General features: G+C 38.2%; 1 protein-coding gene across 1 annotated transcript in view; it reads right to left on the reverse strand.

Moving 5' to 3' along the window:
* Positions 1-1542: 1542 nt before the first annotated feature.
* Positions 1543-22254, reverse strand: part of EPSTI1 (epithelial stromal interaction 1) — a 98585-nt gene continuing 77873 nt past the window's right edge. The window contains exons 9-11 of the mRNA XM_012761026.2: positions 14698-14771; positions 9375-9474; positions 1543-2476 (exon numbers count right to left, since the gene is read on the reverse strand). Coding sequence (XP_012616480.1) covers positions 2468-2476; positions 9375-9474; positions 14698-14771 — 183 coding nt within the window. The 3' untranslated portion in view covers positions 1543-2467. The remainder of the gene's footprint in view (positions 2477-9374; positions 9475-14697; positions 14772-22254) is intronic.

Consider the following 22254-nt stretch of genomic DNA (forward strand, 5'->3'; position numbering starts at 1 on the left):
TCTGAAAGATGATCAAATCTCCAAATTAAAAATAAGCTTGTAGGCTTATTTTTATTAATTTTTAACAAAATCAATCTAAAGAAAAAAATCCATTTTTTTTAACCTAAACAAAGTAGTTAGGGATCACAGGAAATATTTCTCTAGTGTGAAATCATACAAAAAATGTGAGTGCTCAAGCCTATACTGAGAATGGAATGAGATCTCCTGTTCTGTATTGCCCCATAGTAGGGGAAATCCTTTGTTTTGTTAGGATAGGCCACTGGATAGATTGTAGGCCATTGCTTTGCACAATTTTAGAACCTATCAACATTATACCAAGAAGAAACCACAAAGGAAAAAAATCTGATAAATCCAAATACACAGATATTTAAAACATTAATACCAAAATTGAATATTTTATTACACATCTGCTTTGTCTAAAGTTTCTATAATAAACACCTTACTTTTGTAATAATTTATTTCTTCTTTATTTTCTTTTGCAGAAAAGAAAAAGTACCTTAAGCATAGAAGCAGTGACAGGAACTTTGGGATTTCCTTCCTGTCCAGAGTCACCTACAAGTCAAATTTTATTCTAATGGGTTCAACAGGGCAGATAACATGTAAAAAGCAAAATGGTAGGCTCCTTAGGCAGCAACTCTTGCTTCTTCCTTGGTTACTTCTGCCTATGTAGAAAACCGATCAAGGAAGATGTTTACAACCCCATACATATTCTAGATAATGTTATCCCTGAAGTCACAATTTCTCACACCTGCACATTTTTTAAATGTCCAGACACCTGAGCAAAATCTTTGAGCGTGCCAAATACACCAGGCGGTGGAAGAGAAACTGACACCAACTTCCCTGAGAACCACCAAAGTAAAGAGCATCCCTTTCCCCTACATCAACTCCACGTTATACACTGGAAAACGCAGCAATCTAGGAATACCAAGCGTAGACTCGAAAACCGGAACGGGACTGTAAGGTAACCAGGCTGGCAGGTGCAGGGCCGGAATGGCTGCACGCCATAGCAGTAAAACCCTGTGACAGCCGCACATTTACAGTCAGTTTGGCGGTGTGTCCAACCGAGGCTGAGGGATTTAGTTTTCCCCGTATAAAGCAAGGACAAGGATTTCAAATGGACCAAACATTTCATATTAGCGTCAACAGCACTAACACAGCTTCAGCTGGCAGAGGAGAGGGAAACCAAGAATATTTGCATTATTTACTCCAGAAACTGCCGGAGCACCATCTGTTTTCGGCCACCCCACCCACGTGACCCTTTCTGCAATGCACCCTTGCCCAGCTCTGTCAGCCCCCCAGTCATGTGTCTTGGTCCAAGAATTTCAAATCCCAATGTTTCTCTGAATACAGAGATTTGGAGAGTTAATTTCAGCAGAGCAATTAGCAACACAGAAGATCCCTTTCTGCTGCCAAGTATTAATTAGTTGTTCGGCGGCAAAAATGATTTGTTCCTGTAACCCTTATTCTAAGATTGAATGCAATGCTTTCCCTACGTAATGTGGTGGGAGGGGGAGGGAACAGAGGGGACTCAATTACACAGCATAGAAAAATCAATTTTATTGTATGATAGGGTCTATGAACTGGTTCGAGGTAACAGAAGTTGACTAAGAAAGTCAACTGAATTCCCAATTGGAAAAAAAAAGAGTGCATAGAACAAAGACCAGTTTCTAAAACACCTATAAACCATCTATGATGTATACATTTGTGTCTAATTGATTTTTATAGAAACATTGGCCTTTCAGAAAATAAACTGTCCCCCTCTGAAAGTCAGGATAACAATATTAGCAAGCAAATCAAGACCAATGCAAAATCCAATAGTGATTACATTACTATATTATGATCTATATGGACTGGAAAGAAGAATATTAAAATGAGACCCCTCTCCAAGAAAGAAAAACCCAAGAAATTTCATTAAAAATTAAAAATGACTCATTTATATAAAAGCAGTACAAAATTTATTCATACATTCGCCTAAAAGAGTATATAAGATTTTTTTTCTTTTGTTCATATTTGTGCCCTGGGTTAAGAAAATAGAGATTAAAATCCAAAAAGGCCCCAAAGCTTCCCCAAACCCGATCTGAGAAGTAGGTAAGAATTAGTGGCTAAGAGAGACGAGCCTGTAGCGGCCACAGCTCTCGCTAACCTGAAAGCATCAAGTAATTCCCTCATTTTCTATCTTGCTAACATTGCTCTAATTATACTTCCAAGAAGAGGCAAAACCAATTAGAAAAATAATGTAACATTTCACTGGCAGTAGAGATTAAATATGAGTTCAGTAATCAGCTCCGGCAAACATGCAAAAATATGGACAGGGAGAAACCAGCCATCCCCGACCACTTAGTTGGGTGGGTAGGCAGTTGAAGTCAAGGTAAAAAACAGTGAGGCTGAACAAAATCGCTTTAAGGGAAAGCATCTCATGAGGTTTTCCAAGGTCAGTTGGTGAAGGCCAAATAGAAGTGAATATTTCTCATATACCCTGGAAGAAAAAGAGAACAGAAATTACCACAAGCAGCAAAATAAAATTCAAAGCCTTTATACTCCCCAAATGAAGTACCTTCAAGGAAAACTCTCGACTGCATTGAGCTAAAATGACCTTTTCGTTGTTGTTGTTGTTAACAATTTAAAGTACCAGTGAAACCACTTCATTTTCAAGTCGCATTGCATTTGATTCACAAAATGGTCTCGGTCAATAACGGGATGGTTTGTTGAGTGATGTCTTCTTACTGGCTGTGTTCTTGGAGATAGGCTATTGTCACCCAGCTCCTTAGTTACAGCAAGGACAGGATGAACACAATGTGGAGCACAGCAATTTAAATGGAAATGTCTCAAGCAAGGGTTGCACTGTATTATGCAGCAGGAAGGTGACTTTCTACGGGGACCTTGAGGTAGGGAGGCAGGCAGACGAGTCCCCATCCCCACCACGTGCAAAGGTCAAGAAATCTCCATCAAGCCTCTGCAATGCTGGGCGGGCCAAGCTACGTTTGGAATACAGACTATTGCGGTTTTCTAACACTCTGGGAAATTAAAATCTCAGGTTGCCTCATAGGTCATGGCAAATGCTTAACTGCCCTTGAAGACATAGGTTTAGAGTTTCCATAGCATCCCACAGAGTCTTGCCTACTGTATCAGAGAAAATATAATTTCAAGTGATTTATTAAGTGTCCCACCTTAGATGCTTCACGAAAACTAATAGGGGACTCTAGAAAATCAAAATGCATTTTTAAAATATAAAAGCAATGTTAAGTTATTGAAGAATAAATATATTAAGCAATATGAGAAGACTAATTTGAATGAAAAATTGTTTAAAAAAATAAAGATCAATCAGTCCAATGTATGTTATGGGGGTTCTAGTGCTTAAGTGTTTATATGACATTTCAAGAAACAACTGTTTTTTCCCATGGCTGTCATCATATTTTCATCATGTTTTCTGTCTTTCTCCTTTTCTTCTCTTATCTTCAGCTTTTTTACTGGTTCCAATATTTCCTCCAAGCCCATGTGTGAGGTGGGCATAGCTCTCCCTTCTTATTGTTTGGGGAAGCTCAGTCCTTATCTACCAACTTCTAAACAAATGACACATTCTTAATTTATTCTATATATTAGCTTCTGTCCACTTTACAAAACATGTTCTAAATAAAAGCTTGATGCCTTCCTTTTTGGCTTTTTTATATGGTGTCCTTTGACAACCAGATGTTTTAAAATGTAATGTACACATATTTATCATTTCCTTTCAGTTTATACTTTGGGCCATACAAAATTCTTCTCGTCAATTTTTATAAATAGCCTCTTTTTTATTTCTTCTAAAATGTAAAAAAGTCTTCCTGTTTATAAACTTTAATCCACCTGGGACTGATTTTTTTTTTTTTTTTTTTTATGAATGGTGTTAAGAAGGGGCGTAATCTCAGGTGGATACTCAATTGGCCCCACGGCACACTTGTTGAAGAGTCTGTTTCCCCCAGCAACGTATTTTGCCTCTTCTGTCACTCATCAGAATTCCAGAAGTGGGTGGTTCTGCTGGTGTCAGTTGTATAACATGTTAAACACTTATGTCCCCTTCTTTATCTTTAGAAGTGAATTGGCTATTCTTGGTTTTTTGCTTTGATTACCATTCATATAAATCTGTAAAATATTTGAGAGCTCATGCTTATCCATTGACTAGGGGTAAACTCTCCATTTATTTCATCCCCAATGTCATTCTACAACATTTTATAATTCTTTTTTTAAACAGCCATGTACAGCTTTGGTTGGACCTTTTTATTAGGTTTTTCTTTATTCTCAATGTGTATAAATGAAAGTTACTTTTTATACATTGGTTTTATATCCACCAACATTGCCAAGCCCTTATTTATTCTAATAATTTGAATATAAGTTCCTTTGGTTTTTCTAGGTGGATAATTGTATCACCTGTGATTTAGAAATGCTTTTTTTTTCTTCCTTTTTAATCCTTATATCTGATTTAAAGAAAATGTTTTGATGTTTATTAGAGTTTTGATCTCTTTGTTAGGTAAAGGAATTTCTCTTCTCTTTCTAGTTTGTTAGATGTCCCTACCTCAAATAAGTATTGAAATTTGTCAAATGTTTTTTCTGTATCTGTTGAAATGATCATACAGCGTTTCTCCCATAATTTATGAGGTGAATTATCTCAGTAGTTTTCTTGTTTTGTTTTGTGAAAAGCCAAGCTTACGTTTCTGGAATGAATCCAATTTGATCAGGATATATTATACTTTCTAAAAATTCATTATTGAGTCTGTCAAAATTTTGTGACTTTTTGAATCTATATGCATGAGTGAGAGTGAATCTGTATCTTTTTCTGCACAGTCTTTGTTTAATTTTAATTCAAAGTCATGTTTACCTGCTTAATCATTTTGGGGAATACTTCCTTCTTTTTAATTAACCAGAAAAACTTTCTAGACATTTGAAAGAATCTGTTCCTTGAGAGTTTAATAGAACTCTCCTGTAGTATGTCTAGCCCTGGTCTGTGTTTTATGGGAGGACAGTAACAAATTGATCTTGATAGCATGAGTATCACTTTGTACTTTCACCAATAATATGTCAACTACTTGTTTTCCTACAGCCTGGCAAACAGTGTATATTGTCAATCTTTTAGTTTTTTGCAAAGTAATAGGTGAGAAATGGTACTTTGGTTTAGTTTTTCATTGCATTTCTTTTATTATGATAAATTTATTGAGTTTCTTAATTTCAAAGTTTACCTGTAGAAGTTCTATCTTTTTCTTGGTTGCTTTTAATTGTCTATTTTTTGCTCATTATTTCAAATCAAATTTTTATTTCACCAATTACTATGTTTCACAGTGATTTTTAATTCAGCATCTAAACATTTTAGTATGTCAAATCATTTGGCCTAAATCTCTGTTGTGTTTAATCACAACCATTTGTTTTCCTTTCTTTTTTTTTTTTTTTTTTTTTGGAGACAGGTTCTCACTCTATTGCCCCAGCTAGAGTGCAGTAGTGGTGTCCTCACAGCTCACTGCAGCCTCAAGCGATTCTCCTGCCTCAGCCTCCCAAGTAGCTGGGACTACAGGTGCACGTCAGGACCCCCGGCTAACTTTTCTATTTTTTGTAGAAATGAGGTCTCGCTCTTGCTCAGGCTGGTCTCAAATTCCTGGTTGTAAGCAATCCTCCTGCTTCAGCCTCCCAAAATGCTAGGATTACAAGCATGAGCCTGGCCTCACTTGTTTCCTTACATGTATAGTAAGTTGCAATTATTGTTTTACACTTGTGATGTATCAGTGTACAAAACAATCAAAAGGCCCTGCTCTTGTGAAATATGGAATGTATATTACCACAGGGAGAGACAGAGATTAAAAAGTCAACAAAATATACGAATAAATTATATTAGAAATTGAAGAGTGCCTTGGAAAGGGAGCCCAGAAAGGGAATTGTAAGAGCCAACCCAAGGGCCCAAGCAGCAGCCTTAGCTAGGATGCCCAAGGCACCCTCACTGAGGTAGTGGAATCCAATAAACTAGGTGAAGGAGAACAAGCCAGATGGGTATTTTGGAGAAGAGTAGAAAGAGAGAAGCTAGTGCAAATGCCTTAAGGTGACACGAGCAGTGACCGGTTTTCAAAGAACAAGCAGCAGCTGGTACAGCTGGAGAGGACTGAGGAAGGAGGGCAGTGGCAGGAGCCAGAGGACTCCAAAGAGGCTGAGGTCATGTAGCACGTGGCAGGCTGCTGCAGGGACTTTGGCTGTTACTCCAAGTGACTGGGGGAGTGATGGAGAGCCACTGGAGGGTTTTAAATAGAGACAGGATCTGACTTCCATCACTCTCACATTGAGAATACACTCCAGGTGAGTAAGTGTGGAAAGAAGCCTTCCAGGAGGCTGCTGCAGGCACCTGGGTGAGCACTCATCAAGGCTGGAAGCAGGACAGTGGTGGTGGAGTTGGTGAGAAGCTGTTGGGTTGGATAAATTTGGAATGAAGAGTTGAGAGGGTTTGATGATGGATAAGCTGTGGAGGGTATGAGAGAGGGGTCGCACCATTATAGAAATAGGAAAAAGTGCAGCTACAGCATTGGAGTAAAGGGGATCAAAGGTTACTGAAATGTCTATCACACATCCAAGTAGAGATGCTGAGTAGACAGCTGGATATGCAAGTCTGGTGTTGGCAGGAAGAAGTCTAGGCTGGAAATAGAAACTTGGGAGTAATAAGCATATAGATGGTATTTAATTTCATAAGAATGAATGAGGCCACCAAGGTATTAGGTGAACATAAAGTTCAGGAAGTGGTCCAAGGTAGATGCCCGAGGCACTCCAGCGCTAAGAGGATGACAGGCAGTGCAGGGAATTCAGCAGAGGAGAATGAAAGGGAGTGGCCACTAAGGCACATTGAAATCCAGGAGAGTACAGTGTCCCAGAAGCCAAGTAAGAAAATAGTTTCAAAGAAGAGGAGTGATTCACCATGACAAATGATGCTGATAAATCAAAAGATAAAGACTGAGAAATAATCACTGGATTTTGCAACATGGACATTGTCAGTGATCATGAAAAGAGCGGTTTTTTTTTTTTTAGACTGATAGAGCCTAAAATCTTATTAGAGCAGGTTTAAGAAAAAAACAAACTAAAGAAAGTAAAGACAGTAAGGATAGATACCTCTTGAAGTTTTGCTGTAAAGGGGAACAAAGAAACAGGGCAGAAGCAAGAGGGAAAGGTGGTATCAATGGAATTTATATCTGTTTATATCGTATGCTCATTTATTTACATTCTAGTTGAGATGGACCATTCAGCAATAGCAAAGAGAAGGGAGAATATTATCAGAACAAAGGTCCTCAGGAGGTGGAAGAGACAGAATCGTAAGGAAAAGCAGGCATAGAGAAGTGGAGGTGGGAGCTTGAGAAGTTCTCACCTTTCTGTCATTGTTTCTTTCCAGTAAGGGTAGCACCAACAGCCACTTTTGGATTCGGGTGCGCCTACCCTACTGAGGAAGCTTCAGCCAATCAACCTCACTATTTACCCCAGGAGAAAACCATGGTCCTCTCTCTTTTATCTGAGGGTCTAAGCAGAGTTCATAGCTCAGTAAGGCCTACCAATAGTCACTGGTGAGCCAGGCTGCCAACTCCTCGTTTCCTTAGCCTGCCCAGTATCCATTTACCCTCTTCCCTCAATATTTCCCTCATCCCAGGCATTTTTCTCAGTACTTTCTAAATTGTAGGAGCTGTTGCATAGAGGAGAAATGACAAATGTATAGTGAGCTTCCAAAGTCCTGGCCAAAATCTAAATTCCAGTCACATTTCACAACTACGTTATATGAACTTGGATAACATCTTCAGCTCACAAGGTTCCATTTTCCACGTGACTTCTACTCACATATTCGTATGAATAAGTCATAAGTCAATAATGTGCGTATTATATCACACAGTGCAAAGAGACTGTGTTTCAATTATTTTTTCTCTCTCTCTTCCATGTTGTTCCTATTCTGAATGCCATAGGGAAATAAAAGAGTGGTTAAATAGACACATCCAGGAAGCCGCCTCTGCAAATTTGCTATGTTCAGTTGTCTTAAATATGTATACATTTATAAAATCTATTTGCCAATACATTTATAAAATCTATTTGCCAATTTTAACTACTAGATGTCTTTCGAGGAAACCTGTATATAAGATTTCTAACAGATTAGTTCCTCAAAAATGATCTTTTGTCCCTCAAATATTTATTAAAGGAGATCTTCTCTAGAGTTTTGAGGTCAGCAAGCATTGATTATTTATTTCATTTATTCGTTTTCTTTTTTTAGAGACAGGGTCTTGCTCTGTCACCTAGTCTGCAAAGCAGTAGTGCAATGAGAGCTCACTGCAGCCTTGAACTCCTGGGCTCAAGCAACTCTCCTGTCTCAGGCTCCTAAGTAGCTGGGACTACAGGAGCATACCACCATGTCCAGCTAATATTTTTTAATTTTTTTGTCGAGACGGGGTCTTGCTATATTGCCCAGGTTGGTCTTGAACTCCTGGCCTCAAACAATCCTCCTACCTTGACCTTCCAAAGTACTGGGATAACAGGTGTGAGCCACCACACCTGGCCCCAGACTTGACTACTTTGTATTTTTACCAGTTTAAAGATTTCTATCTGAGACGTGTGTGTGTGTGTGTGTATATATATATATATATATATATATATATATATATATATATATATATATATATATATAACATACATATATAGAGGGAGGGGACATATACACTTGAGCTTCAATAAAACCTACTGTACTTAGTTTTGATTCTGTACACACTGTAAACCTCACAATCATATACATTCCAAAGCTTCGGTGCTGGTTCAATAATATATTGTGTACACAAAATATAGGAAACACATAATACCAGTTGCCAGGTTTTCTTCACAGAAATATGGAAGGACATTTCATTTTTAAAAAGTGCCTTTAGCTGTAGGGCTTTTTAAAAATCATTTTGTAGTGAAAAATTAACTACTAGTTTCTTTGATGTGCTAGTTTCACTGAAAGAATATATTATTAGAGAATGCTTATTATTTTTGTAACCATATTTCACTTAAGAGCTTCCTGAAGGAAAAAAAAAAAATGATGTTCATTTGTTTTTGTTGTAGGCCTGGGCAAGGAGTGATAGAAAGTCTTACAGTCCAGCAATCATGCCAAGAACAAAGGGCAGGTGTCATTTTTTACTGTGATTGGTCAGAGCTGAAATCAGGACTTTCTCCCTCTCTCAGAAGTGATGGTAGAATTTACAGTAATCACCCTGGCTGACTGCCCATCACACAGCTGAACAGCACACCGAAAAAAAAAAAAGTAATAATAATATCTGAGGAGAAGGCCACGACATGTATTTAAAATTCTCATTGTTTTTATTCTTCAACTTTGAAAGATGATTTTTTTTAAGAGAGAAGAAAAAACTCACCCAGCTGTTGCCGCTATTCATATTCCAATAGCCTCCGGGCTGCTCCAGGCCACCTGGCTGACTTTTGCCTTGGAGTCGGTCCAGAAAAGCATTATTTACCCTTTAAAACAATGAAAAATGTGTGTAAGTAGAAAGCTTGCTGCAGGGCTAAGAGATTTTTTGAGAACCTAATGTGCTGCATGAACTGGCTGTGGGGATTGCGTCCCCCCTTCAGCTTAGAAGAAATCTACAGAAACTTCTTTTCCCATTAACCACATGACATGCCGTTAATAGCTCACTACTGGAGCTGGTGCCAGTCTTGGCTCAGGTCAAAGGGGGCACAAATTCTTAACTGCAGAGTTTCATGGCCGGGCGCAGTGTCTCATGTTTGCAATCCTAGCACTCTGGGAGGCTGAGGTGGGTGGATCGCTCAAGGTCAGGAGTTCAAAACCAGCCTGAGCAAGAGTGAGACCCTGTCTCTACTAAAAATAGAAAGAAATTAGCTGGACAGCTAAAAATATATAGAAAAAATTAGCTGGGCATGGTGGCGCATGCTGGTAGTCCCAGCTACTTGGGAGGCTGAGGCAGGAGGATCGCTTGAGCCCAGGAGTGTGAGGTTGCTGTGAGCTAGGCTGACGCCACAGCACTCTAGCCTGGGAAACAGAGCAAGACTCTGTCTCCAAAAAAAAAATTAAAAAGTTTCACACGCACATCTTACAGCAGTTCAGCAAGACCCTTGGTCACTTGAGTGACTGTATGTATCAGGGCCATGTCAGATATGAGCCTAAGAGGACAGGAAAGAACCACCAAAAATAGCTCTGTGGCAGTATTGTTGCAAGACAGATGTCCTGTCCATATACCCTGCACCCCACTGCTAGTCTTGCTAAAGTAAACCCCAGAAGTGAAAAGTAGAAGTGGTTGTTCACTTTATAATTAGTCATGCTAATTGTTTGTTTTATGGACTTTTCTGTGTAAATATTACCATAGCAAGGTCATGCTCTTAGTTGCCCACATATGGAGTCAGGGACTTGGAAGCTAGAGAAACAGCATTAATAAGAACTCTGTGATATCAACACGTTATTTAGGAACCAAGGAAATAAGAATATAAGCTTCTTGGAGTCAGAAACGCAGTGCCTGGTGCATAGCGGGCACCCAATACACATTTGAGGATGCAAGGGAAGGTGGCAACCAGTCACATTCGCCTCCTTGTCAGCCATGAAGATTGCAGAGGACAGTCATGGTGAGTGGCTACAAGTCAGTGACTGCAAGAGATTTGGGAACTCTGGGGAAAATAAGGTCTGGGTAGCAAAGTCAAGGCTGGAGGTTGTTCTGTCTGTACTTGCTCAGTGCTAGCTAAGATGCTAACCACGTGTCAGCTCAGTTGCTGTTTCTCAACAGCTTCAGGTCCCATCAAGCAGTGGTTATGCTGCAGCTACTACAAAAATCTACCCAAGTGCCACATTCTGCTCAGCCTGGTTCACTGCTGAGCTCGATGTTTGTCACCTTTTGTAAATCTCTCAGCATGCAGATGGAATGGTATATTACTAAGCCGGAGACCTGGCCATTAAGGAAGAGGAGACTGACCCCAATCTGCCCCCATCTTTTCTCTCTGGAATTTCCAAAGCCACTAGAAGCCTTGTTTGCTCTACCTACTAAACACATCCTGAATTCACACCTTTCTTTCCATGGACACCAGGCTAGTGCAAATCACTATCACCTTTCACTCCCACCCCCTGTAATCCATTCTCTAGAAAACAGCCTTATTAAATTATAAAAGAGATCATGCCTTCTTTTGCTTAAAACCCTCCAGTGACTTCCCATTGGTCTTAGAATCAAATCATTGGCTTCCAAAATTGTGTATTGTCTCATTCTATCTGCCTTTCCTGTCTCATTGCATAGTATTCTTTTCTGCACCTACTGTTAATATAATCCAGTCAGTTGGGACTCGAGTCTGAGCTCCATTCCCACGTTAGAGCCTTTGCACTTATTCCTGCCCCTGACAATAGGAAACACCTAAGCACATGCATCTGCCCCCCAGTCTGTGTGTGGCTGGATCTTCCTTGTTCTCTGATGTCACTGCTTCAGTGAAACCTTCCTTAGTCAACTGTCTCCTCCAATTGCTCCCCTACCTTCGCCTTGCAATAGGGTCTTCACAGTATCACCATCTGAAATAAGCTTGCTTTCTAATTGTTGACTTTTATTTCTCTCCTCTAGACTGTAATTTCCATAGTCGTGGTTGGGGACGTCTTCTGCCTTGTTTATCCCTATTCCCAGTGCCTAGCACAAAGCCTTCACAGAGCATGCCTTGATAACGTAATTACTGAATGAATGAATCTTCCTGGAGCGTGGTACCCACCCCGCCTGCTGTGACAGCAGCTGCACCGTGAAAACCCGAAAACTCCATCGGTGGTGACTGCTGCATGCAAGGCAGCTCACTGCTAATTGATTCATTCAAACACTTCGAAGACCCGTGGCTTGTCATGAAGACAGAAAGTAATGCGACTCACCTCTAAGCATCTGTTACTAAGAGGATATCAGAGTGGTTGAGCTCTCCTTAGAACTTTAGGAGTGTCCTCAACTGACCTATGTCCACTGCAGTATGGATCAACCAGAAATAATGGGTGGGAAAAAAGATTGCTTCTTTCAACTCCTATCACAAATTCATATTGGAGGGAAAAGTACCAGTTTATATTTTTGTTTGCTAGTTTTAGAAAGCACATACATTTTATTCCTGTCATACTTGCAATTTAGGTTTTCTATTGAGGGTTGATTTGGATAAACACTATTATTTAGCGATGGTTCATGTTTGAATAAATCAATTCAGTTCATTATAGTTTTCACCTCGTGGCCCAGATCCTTTCAAGTCCTTGACCTCCATGCTCTGTCTTTTCCTCTCCAGAGTTTCTACTTGTCTTCTCTTACCCAAATAGTTACAGGGGGTCAGGTTCAGGTGCACTCAAGCTCATTATAGGGTTCATTAAAAAGCTTGTGAGGAATCCCACAAGCTCTCTATTATAACACTGGGGGATTGAGTTTTCTGCTATGTGAACTTCTAAATAGTAGAAAGCACATTGCCCTTCGGACTCTAATAAAATTATGCCCCTGGAGAAAACCTAACTTAGGTCTTCCATACACACACATACTATACACATAGTTTGTGTTGTTGCCTTGAGTAAAAATGGGCATATGTTTTTAATTCATTAAGAGCTTACTAAATGAGTATTCCCGTATGATAACCTAGGAAAGCTCATTGTAAACTTTAAAGACAATGTAATTGTAGGTGCTTTTCAAAAATTAAGAACATAAAATGTGTATTGAAAGATTTGATCAGTTATTTCAAAACTGATTACTGAGTTTATTATCCAGAGAAAGTTCCTCTTGGATTAAATTTGGCTCTACATTTAACTAAAACTAGTAGAGAAAAAGTGTAGAAAATAAACAGCTCCGACAATATTTAGGTAGTTAGAAGTATGGAAATAAACTTAAAAGAATGAGGGCCAAAAGTTCTATAACAAAATAAAACAAAAAAACATCTTTTCCACCTCTAATCAATTAACTTCCTGGGTGCCCATCAAAAATTAATTTCTTTTTTAAAATACATTTAGGGGTATAATTTGAATTCCATCACATGTATATAGTGTATAATGGGTAGGGGGGTCTGGGCTTTTGGTTTGCCCACCACTCAAGTAGTGTACATTATACCCCATAAGTTATGTTTCATCCTTTATCCCCTCCTTCACATGCTCCCTCCTTCTGAGTCTCCAATACCCATTATACCATTCTGTATACTCTTGAAATAGTTCAGCTCCCACTTATAAGTGAGGACATGCAGCATTTATTTTTCTGTCTTGAGTGACTTCACTTAGAATAATGGCCTCTAGTTCCATCCAAGTTGCTGCAAAAGCCATTATTTCATTCTTTCTTATCACTGAGTAGTACCCCATGGTATATATAAACCATTTTCTTAATCAACTCATCAGTGGTGCCCATCACAGATTAACTTCTTAGCAACGGGGCCTATTAATGTGACACATCACTATCTTTAAAGCACTTACAGCCTTACAATTCAATTAATCCTCATAAATCCAAAGAAATGACTGGCTACTACTAACAACCAGTGTTATATATTAAATAAATTACAAGTTTTTTTCATTTTACATTTTTAAGTATGGGTACATAATAGTTGTATATATTTAATCAAGTTTTTTTTAACAGAAAGCCTTTTTTGAAGAGAAAATAACAAGAAAAACAATTAAAAAGGACTAAATAATTAAAAAATTTAAAAAAAAGGACTAAATTAATTTATGACCTACTCTATGATAAATAGGTGGAATCCCTACCCCACGTTACTCAACAAAATTGCCTAATAAAAGAGAGTTTTGCTGTTTCCTTAAGTGAGAGACAAAGAAATTCATATTTGATATTTTAAAATAATTTTGACTGGACTATGGGGGCAACATAGTCCAGGGAAAAGAATCTGAGCACCCACCCACAGTTAGTGGCACCATCTGAACTGTTAGCTTCCAGTGAACACATTTTAAAGTCTCTCATTTAGAAAATGAAACCAACACAACTTAAAAATGCACATTAGTGATAGCAGGAAGGTTAAATACATAAGAGAAGCCTTTCACTTTCAAAAGAATTTGCTCCTTTAAATAATGAAAACCCTTAAATTCCTCTCTAAGATACTAATGTATATCCTCAGCAAACTCCAGTAACCCAAGTGCCCCCAGGTAAATCCTAGCATAATAATGACATATGGTGGTTATGAGCACGGTCCCAATGTCACCATGATAGTTTATCATGTGCTCTGAAGTCTGATATTAGGATTAAGATGGATAGTATTTACAGTATTTTAAAAAATTACTTAATGGTTCTATTTTAAGATTTTTTGCTCTAACATATTAGTCAATAATAAAATAACTTTAATGAGCTTTTGTACTCAACTATAGGTAAACTGACCATCTATACCAATTATCCTAGAATAATCTCTAATGGTAAACCATCATTTCAAATTATGAGGCTTTGTCCCATGGAAGGCAAATTAAATATAACCTAAATAAGCACACAGGTTGAGAGCATGATTCAGTTTTTTAATGTGAGTTTATAATTTCCATGAAAATTGGATATTGTACGCACATGTACATATTGTGTATACAAATATATGTAGTACTTGGCATGCCTCATACACACATCACCCCAATAACAAACATTCAGAGGTAATATAGATTCCAAAACCATACTAAATATCATTACTCTAGTGCTTTCCTAAAACACTGCAAAAGCTTTATATTAACAGGTAATTGATTTAACCAAGAATGGTTATTTTATTAGCCAGTTATACCTCCTGTGTTCAGTTTGGTGGATTTTGGCATGGTCTTCCTCTTGCTGCTGCCGCTTAAGTTGCAGTAATTCACTCTAGGAACAATAAAAGTTTTAAAATATGGTTTCAATTAATACAGTTGCATACTGCATGGAGTTGCATGGAGAACTTCAGTCTCCATGTACCTGTACCCCACATGCCAGTACTGGTCCGTGGCCTGTAAGGAACTGTTAGGAACCAGGCCCCACATCAGGAGGTGAGCGGCAGGCAAGTGAGCAAAGACTCATCTCTATTTACAGCTGCTCCCCATCACTGGCATCACCGCCTGAGCTCCAGCTTCTCCCACCCCAGTCCGTGGAAAAATTGTCTTCCATGGAACCAGTCCCTGGTACCCAAAAGTTTGGGGACCACTAGTATAGAAGACACCCAAATCAACTACATATTTAATCTTAGCTGGTGCAATATTTCAGTTTTGAAACTTTTACTTAAGTATTATTTGGAAGTGAAATTATTTTCTTATATAAGTAGGTAGCAAAAATAACTGTGGCTTAGTCAATTGTGGCTTAGAATAGCTGTGTGAGCATAAAGTTGTTAGATTAAAAAGCCAGCGTGTGGTTAAGATATCAAACCAACAAGTACAACAAACAAATAGGAAAATATAGTGTGAATCAAACTCATTTGTGTCTTACAAAGAAAAACAAATTAAATTATTTCCTTTGGGAATTTCACACAATACTATCACTTGGTATTTCTCTAGTATTTCTTCCCTAACAAATTCATAGAAACTTACAAATAAATGTTGGAATCAATTGTGTAGTGCAATTTTGTTAGTAAAACATTCTCCATTCTGGAGAATAAGCACTCACCCATTATTAATTAGTTACTTCTATACTAGCAGAACTCTGGGCTCACTGGAAGAGATATTTTGCTTCAAATTGATCACATTACTATAACTAAATCTTTAGCTTCCAACATGCTGTCTTATGGGAAGAGGTAACATAACTTCTAGACTTAGTACTATGCTTAGTTACACCAAAGAACTGGGTTCCAGGATTTTTCTAATATCCAACTATTAATACCTATACCTTGAGGCAGACTGAACTTTAGTCCCATTTCAAAGACAAATATATATATATATATTAGGCCCGAATCACATATCAGTGCCTGAGTTAGAGAGATTTTTCTGGTAGGGAAAATACTGTCAAATCTCAATCAACACGTACCATTGAACGGTGGTGGTTTTTATTTTAACTCCCAAACTTCCTTGATGAAAAGTACAAAATAAACTCAAAGTTCAGGTTGACATTTTATGTTTTTAACTTTATTTAAAGGCCATCCAATATTCCACAGTCCCCAAAATAAAAAGACTTTTTTGTGCTGCAATATTCCAAATGTATTGCTCATACATCCCTAAAGCACATTATGTAACCCTAATTACTTCATTTTAATTTTTATCACTGTAATATATGTATATGATTTTAATAGTCTACCAAATGTCGGTACTACTTATTAGTACTACCAAAGCTTATACTAAAATAAAAGAATCTCCTGTCCTTTCACAATTACTTTGAATTCCATGTGTAGTTTCATTTGTTAATTATCTCCTTCTTCATAGCATGAATATTCTCCAATTTCTTAGTTTTTAAAAAAATCATATAATCTTTTGGCTTCATGCAATAGAAAAAGATCTATGTTTCTATTACTACCTTCATCCCAATCTCAACCTCCCTTTGAGGTACACCTCCCATCCTCATTCTTGCAACTTTTCTTTTATAAAAAACATTCAGTGTGCTGGGAGAGAGATCTAGAAATTTCACAGGTCTTCATTTTGGCTTCTGATTCATCCTCCTGTTTTCAGCCCTAGCCTTCAGAGGTGCCAGGTGTCTCCAATTCCTGAACTTTAACTAACTTGTGTCTTACTGCTTCTTGAAAATGAGTGCTGGCTTTTCCTGTTCCACTAAGTCAGTTCCCACTGACCACCTACCTCCCAGCTTCAAAATTTTTGCTAATGTCTTGTCTTTTCTGCAGCCTCCTGGCCTGTTCTTTTGTACTTGCTGGCTTATGCCTTTAACAACAACAACAAAAATTCTGTAGTGTCCTTTTAGTGGGATATGGGGAAAGAGGAACTGGGCAAAAGCAAATGAAATGTTTTTTAAAGTGCAATGTTTAACCAGAAGACCTTAACATTTTCAAATAGAAATTTCACAAGAATTGTGTTACCTGATCTTCACAACAATTCCAAAGGCAGGCAGGAAAACAAAGTATTGTTTGATGAATGAATGAGCTACATGTTATCCTTGTCTTACAGATGAGGAAACAGGGGATCTGAGACACAGTTTAAGTAATTTATCAAGAAATAAACAGCTCATTAGTAGCAAAACATGGGGGCTTAGGTTTTCTTTTCTCTACTCATTTTCACAGGATGTATTCAACATAAGCAGTTAGAATTCAGGGTAACTTCATTATACTCAAGTATGTAAAGCTACTTCCAGAATGACAGAACCCATTCACACTCAAAAGTTTTAGCAGAGCATCCCTAAGCTCAAATCTAAATCCTTCTTGCCAAAAGATGCTAATTCTTTTCACATTCATTAATTCATTTCTCCAAGGAGCAATTTCTGGTATCCAGCCCATTCTGAGTTTAATACCATGAACTCTGAACAAACTAAACTATCATTAGTTCTAGAGTATGACACAAAGAGCAAGAAAGAAAAAACTAAAAATATTATGTATTTATATGCATATTACAATTACTTTAAAATAATTTTTAAGATACTTTTTTCAGACTTGACTATATCATCCTGAAACTTACCTGGAAAAAAGAAATAAGCAAATCATGATCCCCACCCCTCTCAAAATAAGAAAGAACCAGCTCTCCCAAATATTAAGACATACCATAAAACTATAGCAATTAAAACAATTTCATTGAATCTAAGAAGAGACCTGGAACATATGGAAATGTAGCTTATCATAAAGTTTCTATGCTAAACCAATGCAGCAGAGATATAATAGTTCAATGAATAATGGCAGACTAGCCAGCTACTGTGAGAAAAATCAAAACTAGATCCTTCACTTTTTTAATAAAAATAAATTTTATAGAAGACTGAGATTTGAATCTAAAAGATGTAACTAGAAGGTTTTTTAAATGAGGCATGGGTACATTTATTTATAAACTTGTAGTGAAGGAAGCCCAAAAATCATAAAAGGGAAGAAGACTGATAAACTTGGCAGCATTAAAAACTCAAAGCTTCCATTTGGAAAAAAATACCATAAACAAAATCAAAAAACAAACTGCTAATAAATATTTATGATAGACATAAGCTATTTTTTTTCTTTTCTTTCTTTCTTTTTTTTTTTTTTTCTTGTTTGAGACAGGGTCTTATTCTGTTGCCTGGGCGAGAGTGTAATGGGGCCATCATAGCTCACTACAACCTCAGACTCCTGGGCTCAAGCAATCATCCTGCCTCAGCCTACCAAGTAGCTGAGACTAAAGGTGCCCACCACTACACCTGGCTAATTTTTTGTAGAGACAGGAGCTCGCTATATTGCTCAGGCTGGCCTCAAGCCATCTCCTGCCTTGGCCTCCCAAAGTGCTAGGACTACGAGGTGTGAGCCACACCTGGCCTCAATTTTCTTTCATTCATTCATTCAACAAATATCTGAGTGCCTAATATGAGCCAGGCTTGGATCTACATGATAGAACCACAATGGTGAACAAGACAGTTGAGACCCTTGCTCCTTTAGAGTTTATGTTCTAGAGAAAGGAAGTCCATAAACAAGTGAGAAAAATATCCTGTCTTAATCCTATGCAGAGGATTAAGACACACAGTGATATGAGATTCATTGGCTCAATGACTATTTTAGGTTGAGGCTCAGGGAAGACCTGGGGAAATGGCTAAAGACCTCTTATAAACCAATAAGGAAAAAGCAACAAAGAAAAAAAGAGACAAAGGATAGAACAAGCAGTTGGCAGATAAACTACAGCTTGCCTGCAAATTAAAAATGGTCATCTTTACCCATAGGCAAAGAAATATGAATCAAAACAGTGAGATAAAACTTTTTTTGTATCTTAATTGGCACAGATCAGAAAAATTTGACAGAATCAGGTACATTCACACACTCTGGTACAGTGTCTAAATTACTGCAAACTAATTTTGGTTTTGGAGGACAATTTAACAATAACTGTGAAAATGTACACATCCTTGGCAAAAGTGGTCAAAGATATATGTATATGGATATTCACAGTTATTAAAACTATAAAAGTTCAGGGGAAAATATCAATGTCTACCAATAAGGAACTGGCATAACAGAACATCCACTCAATGTACTACTATGAAACAGTTAGAAAGGATAAGGTAGATTTTTTTGCAAGGTGGTTGCAGGATGAAGCTTATGGAGAGATCTCTAAGATATATTAAGTGATAAAAGATAGGTTCAGAGCAGTTTTCTTGGGACTCTTCTATATAAATATAAATACAAACACACACACACATATTTATATATCGCCATTTCGACTATTCTAGGCTGATGTATATCTTATTTAAAACATATTTTTGGGTAGCCACAGTGGCTTATGCCTGTAGTCCCAGCACTTTGGGAGGCCAAGGTGGGAAGATCACTTGAGGCCAGGAGTTCAAGACCAGCCTGGGCAACATAGTGAGGCCCTACCTCTACAAAAAAAAAAAAAAAAAAAAAATTAGAAAAATTAGTTGGGCATGGTGGTACACACTTGTAGTCCCAGCTACTTGGGAGGCTGTGGCAGGAGGATTGCTTGAACCCAGGAGCTAGAGGCTGCAGTGAATTATGGTGATGCCACTGCAAACCTTGCCTGGATAACAGAATGAGACTCTGTCTCAAAATAATAAAAATAAAAACCATTTTTTATTAAAAAAATATACAAGCAAATGTTAACTAGTAATTAACACTGGGTAGAGGCACTTGGAGAGTGGATGGACAAGGAAAAGGAGGTTTAACATCATATACAGTTTTTGTTTTTTTAAGCTTTGAACCATATGTATATATTACTTCCTCATACCACCAATAGGGATTTATTATCTGTGTGGGAAGCCATTTATTATTATGCGTGGGAAGCCATTTGTTTTCTTACTCTTTTCTTTATTTAAAAATCCAATATATAAGTTTTAATACTAAGAGATGTAAAAGAGCAAACCACATTATGAAACTAAGAACTGTTAGGGAGGGGAAATGGGAAGAGAGCAACGTACGTCCTCGTCCTCCTATTACAGAGGCAAGGACAGGGGACAGGAGATAAAGACCAGGAGGGACACAGGGACGGGAGCTGATGAGGCATCACCATGCATGGACACTGCTCCAGATGGCTGAAGGGAGGTGTTGGCACCACCACAGTCAGGATTATTATCCTATAACCAGCAAAGCATATTTACTAGGGAGAGGCTGGGTTTTCTTTGGTACCAAGAAAGATAATTTCAACTAATTAATTTGTTCTGCTGAACTGACAGCCACCGAGGATGAGTCTGCATGCCTTATAAGCATATTCTTGGTTTATTTATTGGGTTCGCACACAGAAGTACAATAGCTAGTCGGACAAATACAAACTAAGTAGCTCGTTTCAAGGACCACACTTGGGACATTAAGAGAATCAAAACGCTCTGAGCAGGAGGGAGATGACATGCAACATCCAAGACACTGTCAAGTCCTGTCTCACTGAATACATATTTGTTATGCACCAACCATTTTCCAGACACCTACATTCATGCTGAAAGTACAGATACAAGCTCCATCCTGAAGGAAACCACAGTATAAGAGACACAGACCCAGAAATAACCCTGATACAAAGCAAAAGGAAATGCATTGCGAAACACAAAGTTCGGGCAACATGACATGGGAATATGGAGGAAGAGAATGCCAACGAGACAAAAGGGTGGTCAACATTGTAAGTGTCTCCACAAAAGCTCTCCGAGGAGAGTGTGTCTTATCGCTGTGCTGCACAACTCCCTACATTCAGACACAGCTGTATACCAAGAAGGTACTTAAGTGCCATGATAAACAAAATGCCATTCTGGTAATGCCAAGAGCAGAACTTCGTATAAACACTGGCCAAGTGGTATATGGTAAATGAGGACAGCACTGCAAATGGTGCAATTGCCTGTGCCCGCCCTGGCAGCGCTGTGCTCCCCAGGGCAGGGCCACTCAGCTGGGGAGCTGCAGGATGGCACCACGGAGCTCTGCTTGGAGCCCAAGCTAACAGCAAGAAGTTAAAAAGGGTAACCACTTCCAGCTAGAGGTTATAAAAATCAGCTCTCTGGGCTCCAGATTATTGGTGGTGCCCTGTTCTACCAAAGAGTCAACCATACAACACACAGGTGTGTGCAAAGTCAGAGACTTGAGCAACCTGATGAGGCTACCATGAAAGGCATGCTGCATAGCCACACTTCAGCAGAGTAATGGAAGATGAAGATGGGGTCATTTAAAAATCATGTCTGAATCCCAGTGGGGCATGTTCTGACATGGTTCAGCTTGACTGCTTTATGTAAACATTCGAGTGCCATCGCCTGGCAGGACAGACTTCTCCCAGGAGAGCTTGTTCTCTCAGCTCAACAAGAGGGAAAGGATGGTGGAAGCAGGAGAGCTGAGGCCATGGAAGGAATCCCTTTCTTAGAACGTCTAATACAGAAGAGATTTCAGGGAAGGACAAGGTGGCACTGGCTATCAAGAACAAGAAGAAAAGGTAGAAACTACCTACCAAAATTAAGACTAACCAAATCAAAGTAAATAAATACTGATCAATGAAGTAGAGGAGTTTAGAAACTAACATAAATAATGTACACTCTTCTCTTACTAGCTATTGTTAGTGGGTTTTTGTTCTGTTTCTAGAGATGGGGTCTTGTTCTGTCATCCAGGCTGGAGTGCAGTAGTATGACCACAGCTCACTGAAGACTCCAACTCCTGGATTCAAGGGATCCTCCTGCCTCAGCCTCCAGAGTAGCTGAAACCACAGGTGCACACCAGCACACCTGACTAATTTTTTTTATGTTTTCAGACATGGGAGTCTCACTATGTTGCCACTCCTGGCCTCAAGCAATCTTCCTGGTAGTGTTGGTTTTTAATTTTTTAACAAACTTTTGCCACGTAATTGTGCATATTTATAAGGTATAATTTGATGTTTTGATATACATAGATATTATATAATGATCAAATCAGGGTATTTGGCATGTCTACCATCTCATGCATTTATCATTTCTTTGTAGTGAGAACATTCCAAGACTCTCTTCCAGCTATTTTGTAATATCCAATATCTTATTGTTAACCATCATCCTACTGTGCAATAAAACACCAGAACTTATTCACCTAATTGTAACTTTGTACTAGCTATTATTAGTTCTATTATTTCATCATAAAGGTAAATGGACTTCCATCTACAATAATCGTTGAATTGCAGCTATCTCCCACCTAAAAATATTTTCTATCACCTTTCTTCTAACTTTTAAAAAAAATTTCTCATAAAGGTTATTTATTGTGGAAAATGTAGTAAGTACAGAAACTATAAAGGAAAACATAATAATCACTCATAAAAGAACCTCCGCACCCCAGAGATAA

The sequence above is a fragment of the Microcebus murinus genome, chromosome 13, assembly GCF_040939455.1.
Source record: "Microcebus murinus isolate Inina chromosome 13, M.murinus_Inina_mat1.0, whole genome shotgun sequence".
NCBI lineage: Eukaryota > Metazoa > Chordata > Mammalia > Primates > Cheirogaleidae > Microcebus > Microcebus murinus.